The sequence below is a fragment of the Toxotes jaculatrix genome, chromosome 1 (assembly GCF_017976425.1).
Source record: "Toxotes jaculatrix isolate fToxJac2 chromosome 1, fToxJac2.pri, whole genome shotgun sequence".
Classification (NCBI taxonomy): domain Eukaryota; kingdom Metazoa; phylum Chordata; class Actinopteri; family Toxotidae; genus Toxotes; species Toxotes jaculatrix.
The window spans coordinates 24,584,589-24,593,857 of NC_054394.1; the positions used below are offsets into that span (position 1 = coordinate 24,584,589).

Sequence of the window (9,269 nt, forward strand, 5' to 3'; positions counted from 1 at the left end):
CAACAGTCATTTAGAGAACGAGTAGCGCAACCTTTGTCTGCAGTTTCCATGCAAGTTTTTTTTTTCTTCTTCATGCATCTCGTGGATCACAGTGTCCCATTCATGATACCCGGATCGCACGGATTCGGGCTGCAGGTAGGAACCATCAAAAACAAAACACTGATGATTTTACTTTCGCCGGGTGCGTAAAAAAAAGCAACGTCGCTGGAACATGATACTGTGTGAAAATGTAGGAAAGTGATGCGCGATAACCAACATTTACCTGTTGCTTTGCTGTTTGTCTTCTGCACATTTTCCCGATCTGTTTGGGAGTGTTGAAGCGTTATAAGCAGCCATTTACAAGCTTAATTCTGCTCCTATTGTTGTGACAAACGTTTGAGGTTCATGAAATTGAAGAATGAACATTATGCACATTGCTGACATTCATCAAGGGTTTTAGTAAGTAAGAAGGTAAACTGGATAATTTAGTCTTAAAAATCTTATGATAAATGCCATACATTTTGATTTCAAATGTGTATTACACAGTTTGGTTACAAGCATGTTCAAATGAATCAGCCCTGACCCCTACAGCAGACTGACGTGCCCTTACTAGAAAACAGAGATTGGGAGATGTGGCTGGATAAAAGACAGTTTTCCAGGACTGCTGCGTCTTACTGGAGAAATTCATACTGTGGTAAACCCTGTTTCTGCTGTGTTTTCTTTTTTAGGATTTAGGGAACTCTCTGGAAAAAAACAAAAAAAACAAAGAGTGCAACACATTTCTCATGGGGAATTACTGGTTGATGCAGCAGTGTTCTCACTTTTCAGGTCCTTGTGCAGAGGACACATGCCACCAACCACGTATGATCCACTGCTACTAGTTTTGGACACACTGACTAATGTGAACCCAGGACCTCCTTGCTGGTCATCATGGGATGTGGCACCTCTGTCGCCACAGAAACACAAGGGAAAAATGTGGAAACAGGTGTGGCACACAGTTGTACAGACTCAGAGAGAGGTGGCTGTTATGGGTCCCTCTAATCCATTCAGGACCAGCGATTGAAAAAAACAAAACAAAACCCAAAACGGTAGCATCAAAGTAGAGTTGGCATGTTTGTACTCCTGATCTATGGACAGACAAGCTCAGCACAAATTAGCCATAAGTATTGGATACTAATTGGATGGCAAGCTGAGAAATAAATTGAGGGTTTATTTAATGCTCCTTAAATAGTGTATTATTTAGCAGTAGTCAAGGCAGTGTTGTGGTTTTGTATTTTACACATCTCTGTGTCACATTGTGTTGAATCAATGTGATAATGATTTTTCCAGTTGCAAATTTTCTTCAGATTTGTTGCACACACACGCCCCAGATGTTTGACAGATGGTGCTTTTCTTTCTTTGCAGTCTGTCCTCTCTCCTCGGTTTTAATGAGTGCTGTTTCTCCCTAAAGCTCTGTTAATTTGCTTAGTTTTTCCAGTCCCACTGTTGCTCATGACCTCCCCTGTGTCTTGTTATCTCTCCTACTGTGGTGTGTGTGTGTGTGTGTGTGCATGTGTGTTGCCTTGCATGTGATTTTATTCAATTACCAGTTTCTTATGCTGAATTGGAGTTTTTCCTCTCACAGATGAAGCAGTTAAGCCTCCCACCCCGGCTCTGAGTAAGGCCCTGCTCATCTTTAAAGATTAGTCTGTGTCATATCAATTGTGTTTGCATGTGTTTGTGTATATTTTTACAATTTGCTTATTCACCTGACGATAAAAATATACAGTAGAATTAGCTTCTACTTTTGAATAAGAATCAGTTCTTGAGTAGAGATGCAAATGTAATGAAATATTCCTTTCGCTCTGTAATGGAGCTGGAAAGTGCAATGCTCTGCTAGAGTCTCTCATGTCATATAGATGGACTGTATATATGTGACTCCAGATATGTATACATGTCTCCCATCTAAATAAAACGTAACAGGCGATATTTTGTTGTAGCTATGAAGGCTGCTGTTTTGATCCAGCGATGGTACCGCCGCTACATGGCCCGTCTTGAGATGAGACGCAGGTATACCTGGAACATCTTCCAGTCGATAGAATACGCCGGAGAACAGGACCAGCTACAGGTGACTCTTGGTGCAGGCATTTACACCCTCTACTGAAATGCTATTTTTCAGAAGAGTCATAAAGTTTGAGCACTTTCTTTTCTTTCTTCAGCTCTCAAGTTTCTTCAGTTTCATGCTGGACAACTTCACTCAGCTTAATGGAAACGGGCCAGGTTGGGAGCCAAAAAACTCTACAGAAAATATATGTTAACTGGTAGTATTAGCAGTAATTTTGATCTACTTTGTTATTGTGCTCTGAAAGTGTTGAGCATTCACTTGTTATAGCAACGTCAGGGCTCTGCTCTGCAATTTTAACTTACGTTCATGTGTTTTCATAGCTGTAATTCTTCAAGTATATTTGAGGTTAGTGTACTATTATGTGAAACAGAAAAAATAAAGGGTATTTTAAACATTTCCTTAGGTAAACATAAATAGTAACAGGTTAAATGTTGGTTTCAAGCAGTTTATTAGTCAGTAGGTGGTGTTTAATGTTGTTTTGAACATGCTCAAACATAGGAAGACTTTTATAGAGAGAGATTTTTTTTTTACCCCCATCAAATTAACACCAGTGTTAGTCATGCCACTGTATTTTGGTCTAGATTAGAAAACCAACTGCGTATACCCTGTTGCTTAGCAACTGCTGTGAATGTGGAGGCCAATGTGTCAGTGTGTTGCACTGACACAGCTGTGGCTTAAGTGTGCATTGACCCACTCATCCAGCTAAAAAGCATAATGCTCCATTGACTAGGTAATCCTTAGGTCAGCCTTTATCATAGCATCCACAGTACGTCCTCTTCATGGGTTTTACATTGAGTCAGTGATGCAAAGAGGCCAGACTGTGTTGTCTGTGTTTATTATTTACAGCATCTGTGTTTGTTTGTATGTGTGTGTGTGACAGAATAGAGTTAATTTAATTGACAATAAGAGGGAAATAAACAAAAGACTTACAAAATAGAAACAGGCCTGTAGGTAGATGCCTTATTTGTTATCTGTTCATGCCTTATTTGTGTGCATAAATTAGAGGCCATCAGTTTTCATTAGCATTTTGGAGTGGTCTTTTAGTACAACCCAGTGAGGTCACACAGAGCTGGATGTGGTGTTGTGTCAAGCTGTTTATTACAATGAACTAAAAATTAAAATTTGTATATGGAATATGTTTTAGTTCAGTGGGTAAACCCTTCCAAAAGATTGTACTTCATCCATGTTTCACACACACTTTATACAACTTTTTTTTTTAATAGATGCAAATGTACTCCCAAAGACCTGTAAACATATTTTAAAGGTCTTTAGGAGTACAAAATCAGTGGAGTTCTCATTTAAAGTTTTAATCCATCACAGACCTTCATCAGGTCTGATCCATGACGGATCAAACCACAAGACAGTGCAGGGATTCTATTTTCACCTGATCTGTCAGGGTTGAGCAATGACCGTGTACTCTGAGGTGATATAAATTTGTCTACCATAAGATTTTGCTATACTGTTTATTCAGTGATATCCAACTCCTCTGGTTTTAGGCCATTGTGGGTAATGCTGCAGATCAATGAGAACAACTGCTTAATGGCAATACAGGATTACCCAAATACCTTGGTTTGTCAGGTATTCAGTTTTGTGATTTAGCCAAAAACAGACATTCCTGTCTATCATCATCAAAATATATCAGAATCGTTAAACAGGACATTTAGTATTTTAGTTGTGGATTCTTAAATGATTTATCTTGAACAAGATTGTATGTTTGTGCATCTCTAGCTTTCATTTCAATCAAACTCAAAAGACATTTGTGAGAATAAGTCTTGAGCTCCGTATGTTCACATCTCCACACACTGTGCCATCTAGACTTAATCTCCCAGCTGTTGGATCCAGTGGTCGACCCCTGGTTAGATAGAGAGACCTGCTACAACCTTATCCCTGTCCCAGACTCATACACTGGGCCCCGAATATCGTTTCCTCTCTCCGTCTCTGATACGAATGCTCTGCTCAGCGCATTTAAGGAGCAGCAGGTACCGAATATGTGTCTTTGGTCTTTCTCATTCTCACTGTTGATCCTGGTCTGGTTTTGATTTTGGAAACCCGTTACCTTTCTTCCACAGACTCTACATGCCAGATATGTGCTGCAGCTGCTGTACGAGACCAAGAAACTCCTAAAACATATGCCCAACATCATCCACTTGTCAACATCCTACACCAAAGAAATCACCATATGTGGTAGGTGACCATGGCCTAAGTTTCACTAGTTAATTCTGCAAAGGAGAATGAAACAGAGTGTGCACCTGCACAGTGAGCCACTGAATAAATGAATGGACTGCTTACTGGTTAAATGACCACTGATGTCTGTCAATTTGTTTTAAATACAGTTGACTGTATCTTAATGGCAGTGTTCCAAGAAAGGAGGTCTTGTTTATTTGCACACTGATAAGCCACTTGACTCCTCTTGCACGGCTGCCTCCTCCTGCAGAGTTGCATCTCATTAAACTCAAGAATACTTGTGACTAAAACAAATAAACCACACACAATAGGATTCCTATTACTGTTATTTTCTTTTTGGTACAGGTGATCTACATGGGCGGCTTGATGACTTACTTCTCATCTTTTATAAGGTAACATTAAATGTTTTTTTCTATGCAACACTTTTCTGTATCTATTTTATAGCAAAATTGTGTTTCATATATCTGATTTTATGGAAATATTCAAAAGATTTAAGCAAGTTAGTCAAGGCCGCATCAAACATAGCTGAAGCATGTACTCAATATTTCTCTATCTGATTTTACACAGAGCGTTGATTTTATGGTATGTTGCTGTGATTCAGAATGGCCTTCCCTCTGCGGAGACACCATATGTGTTTAATGGGGACTTTGTGGACCGTGGGAAAAAGTCCATCGAAGTGGTCATCCTCCTATTCGCCTACCTTCTGCTTTACCCCGACTACATGCACCTGAACCGAGGAAACCACGAAGACCACATAATGAACCTAAGGTGGAAAGGAAGAAGTGTAGAAATGAAAGGAAACATTCATTCATCTCGTTTTGCTATTTACTATTACAATAACAATATCTTGGTGTGATGGTGTTAAATCGTTGTTTCAGATATGGTTCACAAAAGAAGTCATGCAAAAGTACAAGGTACAGTAAAGTCCTGACACATGCCATTATTACCTACAGACCTACTGTTGCACATTCTGCAGGTTATAACATGTAACTGATGACTGTCACAGCTGATGGAGCTGGGTAGATTAATCTGGCTGAGCTGTGAAATTAATTCCTGTTTTTGTATGTGTGTGCAGACTCATGGCCGTGAGATCCTCCAGCTGTTTCAGGATATCTTCAGCCTTCTGCCGGTCGCGACGGTCATTGACGGGAAGATCCTGATCGTTCACGGAGGGATATCAGACCAGACCAACCTGGACTTCCTCAGCTCCATAGAGAGGCACAAGGTCAGTGAAAACAAGCAGCCAACCTTCACTCCACCTTTCCTCCATCCTCACTCTTTTAAACTGCAGGAAGCAGTTTGAGCCACTAGAGGTCAGAAAAACATTTTTAAAAATGCTGACAGATTCACAACCACCACAGTTGTTATGGCTTACATGTTAGCAAACGTCAGGCTATGTTCATATCCAGCAGACATGGAGCAAGAATAGCACTCATATTGAGGCATGTTTCTCTCTATTTAGTTGTGGGTTCCACTCGATACTGAACAAAATATCTCGAGTAATTAGTTTTCTACATGACTTTCTTCAACAGCCTCTTAGTAACTTTGTCTACTGCAAGGTTGGAATACCAATGCAAAGAAGTGGCCAGCTGTTGTGCTTGTCTTACTGTGTCATCTTACTGTGTGTACCACAAAAACAAAACCTCAGCAAGATCTCTGTGTTATAAGTTTTGTGCTTGCATGATGTATATGCCTAAATCACGACGGTTTGCTTTGCTTCAGCTTGAATAAAAACAACAAGTAAAATAAAAAATGCCCAGGCTGACATCACCGGTCACCAGTTTGCCTTTACAATCAAACATATCATCCATTACACTCTGTCCTTAGACACTTGACAAATGTCTGTTTGAACTTCATTTTCAAAAACAAATACCTTTACTGTCACAAATTTCTGAGTTTCCTCTCTTCTCTTCTCTTCTCTTCTCTTCTCTTCTCTTCTCTTTCTCTCTCTTCTCTTCTCTTCTCTTCTCTTCTCTTCTTCTCTTCTCTTCTCTTCTCTTCTCTTCTCTTCTCTTCTCTTCTCTTCTCTTCTCTTCTCTTCTCTTCTCTTCTCTTCTTCTCTTCTCTTCTCTTCTCTTCTCTTCTTCTTCTCTTCTACTCTTCTCTTCTCTTCTCTCTTCTCTTCTCTTCTCTTCTCTTCTCTTCTCTTCTCTTCTCTTCTCTTCTCTTCTCTCTTCTCTTCTCTTCTCTTCTCTTCTCTTCTCTTCTCTTCTAGGTGAAATCTGCCCTGAGGTTTCCCAGGTGCAGTTTGGAGCAGCTGGACATCGGTCAGTCCTGCAGACAGGCAAAAAGAATGAGATCGACAGACAGCTCTCGTCCCAGCAGCAGTCGCAGCCACAGCAAGAACCAGAGAACCCCCAATCTGAGGTCTGACACCATTCCCCAGATGCTTACAGATGTTACCTGGTTTTTAATAAGCTCAATGCACAATCTGACTTTCCTTTTTATTGTGAAGAAAGAGGCGATGCAGGGTCAGCCGACAAGACAGCGCCGCCTCCACTTCTTCCTCCTCCTCATCGTCCTCATCCTCCTCTTCGCTCTGCTCTCCTCGAACTCCATGCTGCCTCTCACCTCGTCCATGCCCGTCTTCTCCCAGCATGCCTTACGCTATCAGTGTCCTCCAAGTGCCTTTCCTGGACTCTCTGTCCTCTGTTCCCCCTCCTTCACCTCCACAACATGAACGGGAATGGAAACAGGTCAGTGGAGTGAATTCAGTGGAAAAGACATTAATATTGTTCAACTGTGCCCTATTGTAATGTGCTGAGCACTTTTATCAGCTCTCCTCTTTGCTGCAGATAGTGGATATATTGTGGAGTGACCCTAAAACCCAAGAAGGCTGCAGTCCCAACACATTCAGAGGAGGAGGCTGCTACTTCGGCCCTGACGTCACCCGGAGACTGCTGGTCCAGCACGGACTCCAGCTGCTCATCAGATCCCATGAGTGCAAACAGGAGGGATATGAGCTCTGTCATGGCGGACAGGTAGACAGGAGGCAGCAGATAAATGCAAATTGTCCAAAAGTCTTAAATGGAGAAATAAATATGTCTGTGTTTGTTCTACAGGTGATCACTATTTTCTCAGCCTCAAACTATTATGAGGAGGGAAGCAACCGTGGTGCCTACATCAAACTGGGCAGAGAACTGGTTCCCCGCTTCTACCAGTACCAAGTCAGCCGCACAACACGCAAACTCACCCTAACTCAGAGGTACAGCACGTGTCTGGTGTGAACTGTAAATGACCATTATCAGCTGGTTCAAGCCTCTCCAGTGTCACAGTTTCCTTTATTTGTCTGTTTTAAATTGTTAGAAATCAAATATCTTTGGGTTTTAGACTGTTGAGTGGTCTAAAACAGACTAATCAATAATGGTAATAGATATTTGTAAATGATGTGAGAAAGCTTGGCCTCAGTTAATAACCTTTACCTTTGCAGGGTACGAGCTGCTGAAGGCTCTGCCCTCAGGGCCTTGAAGGAGAAGTTGTTTGCCCATCGCTCTGAACTGATGGCAGGCTTCCAGCAGTATGACCAGAATAACACCGGTGACTTTTACCCACCCTGTTTATTTACCTTTCTTATAAACATGTATAGATTTACATGCAGAGTTGATATATTTAAGCATATGATTTTTTTTTCAGGCAGTATATCAGTCAGTGAATGGGCTCAGGTGCTGGAGTCTGTACTGAGACTGGACCTGCCCTGGAGGACACTCCGTCCACACTTAACTCGTCTGGCACCAGATGGCAGTGTAGAGTATCGGTCCTGCTTCGAGGATATGGGCCCAGAGATTCCTCTGCCTCAGGTCAGAAATGAACCACTGGAAAGTAGCCAAGTACATTTACACAAGTACTGCTCTTAAATTGCTATTTTGAGAACCTTGTATTTTACTTAAGTATTTTAATTTTTGGAGATTTCATACTTGTGTATATTGTACCTTTTACTCTCAGGATTACTGCTTCTAATAAACACAAGAGATTTAGTTGTTCTACAATCTACTTTTCCTTTCCTCTCTTCTTTCAGGTCACTCCAAACTTGGCTGAAACTCTGTTCAGATACAGGACAGACATTGAGATAATATTCAACATTATAGACAAAGACCATTCGGGTAAATAACTCCTGCATATCTTTCAAGACAGTGTTTCAATAATTCAAAATGTATTCCTCAAAATTAAGTCTGTGGGTGACCCGTGTTATGTTCAGGTCTGATCTCCACTGAGGAGTTTCGTCATACCTGGCGTCTTTTCAGTGCCCACCTGGGTGTTGACATCGACGACAGAGCCATTGATGACCTGGCACGAAGTATTGACTTCAATAAGGATGGCAGTATAGATTTCACTGAGTTCTTGGAGGCCTTCAAAGTGGTACACAAACTGGACAACAAGGATCAGCATTTCAACGGAAAGACTGACAAACTAATGGAGGAAGGAATGTAGAAAAGCAGTCACAAACGTGTCAGAAACCTGCACAAACTTCAGCCAAGTAAAGAAAAATACAGTGGGGCAAAAAAGTATTTAGTCAGCGACCAATTGCAGTGATGTTTGAGGCTGTGGTCAGGTGTCTTTTATACAGATAACGAGTTCAAACAGGTGCCATTAATACAGGTAACGAGTGGAGGACAGAAGAGCTGCTTGAAGAAGAAGTTACAGGTTTGTGAGAGCCAGAAATCTTGCTTGTTTGTAGGTGACCACTTATTTTACGCAGGAATTTATAAATAAATTCTTTAAAAATCCTACAATGTGATTTCACATTCTGTCTCTCACAGTTGAAGTGTACCTATGATGAAAATTACAGACCTCTGTCATCATTTTTGCACAATCGGTGGCTGACTAAATACTTTTTTGCCCCATTGTAGCTTGAAAAGGTCCACCATAAAACATACATCAAGCACAGTTTTAGTACAGTTCTGAAGCTCTCACTGCAGTTATAGACATCTGAGAAATATAGTGAATACAGCTGTTCTGCCATGAAGTCAACTTTAATGATGTCTTATACTTACTTACTGGTGGG

At 41.0% G+C, this 9,269-nt stretch overlaps 1 protein-coding gene across 1 annotated transcript; it reads left to right on the forward strand.

Moving 5' to 3' along the window:
* Positions 1-909: 909 nt before the first annotated feature.
* Positions 910-8,695, forward strand: ppef1 (protein phosphatase, EF-hand calcium binding domain 1). The gene is made up of 18 exons (XM_041042648.1): positions 910-964; positions 1,604-1,636; positions 1,959-2,086; positions 2,178-2,238; positions 3,899-4,062; positions 4,153-4,267; positions 4,613-4,659; positions 4,869-5,051; positions 5,146-5,181; positions 5,343-5,492; positions 6,483-6,634; positions 6,723-6,963; positions 7,063-7,248; positions 7,330-7,472; positions 7,698-7,804; positions 7,901-8,064; positions 8,283-8,367; positions 8,463-8,695. Exons 1-18 carry the CDS (start codon positions 910-912, stop codon positions 8,693-8,695), a joined length of 2,283 nt encoding a protein of 760 aa, XP_040898582.1.
* The last annotated feature ends 574 nt before the right edge of the window (positions 8,696-9,269 follow it).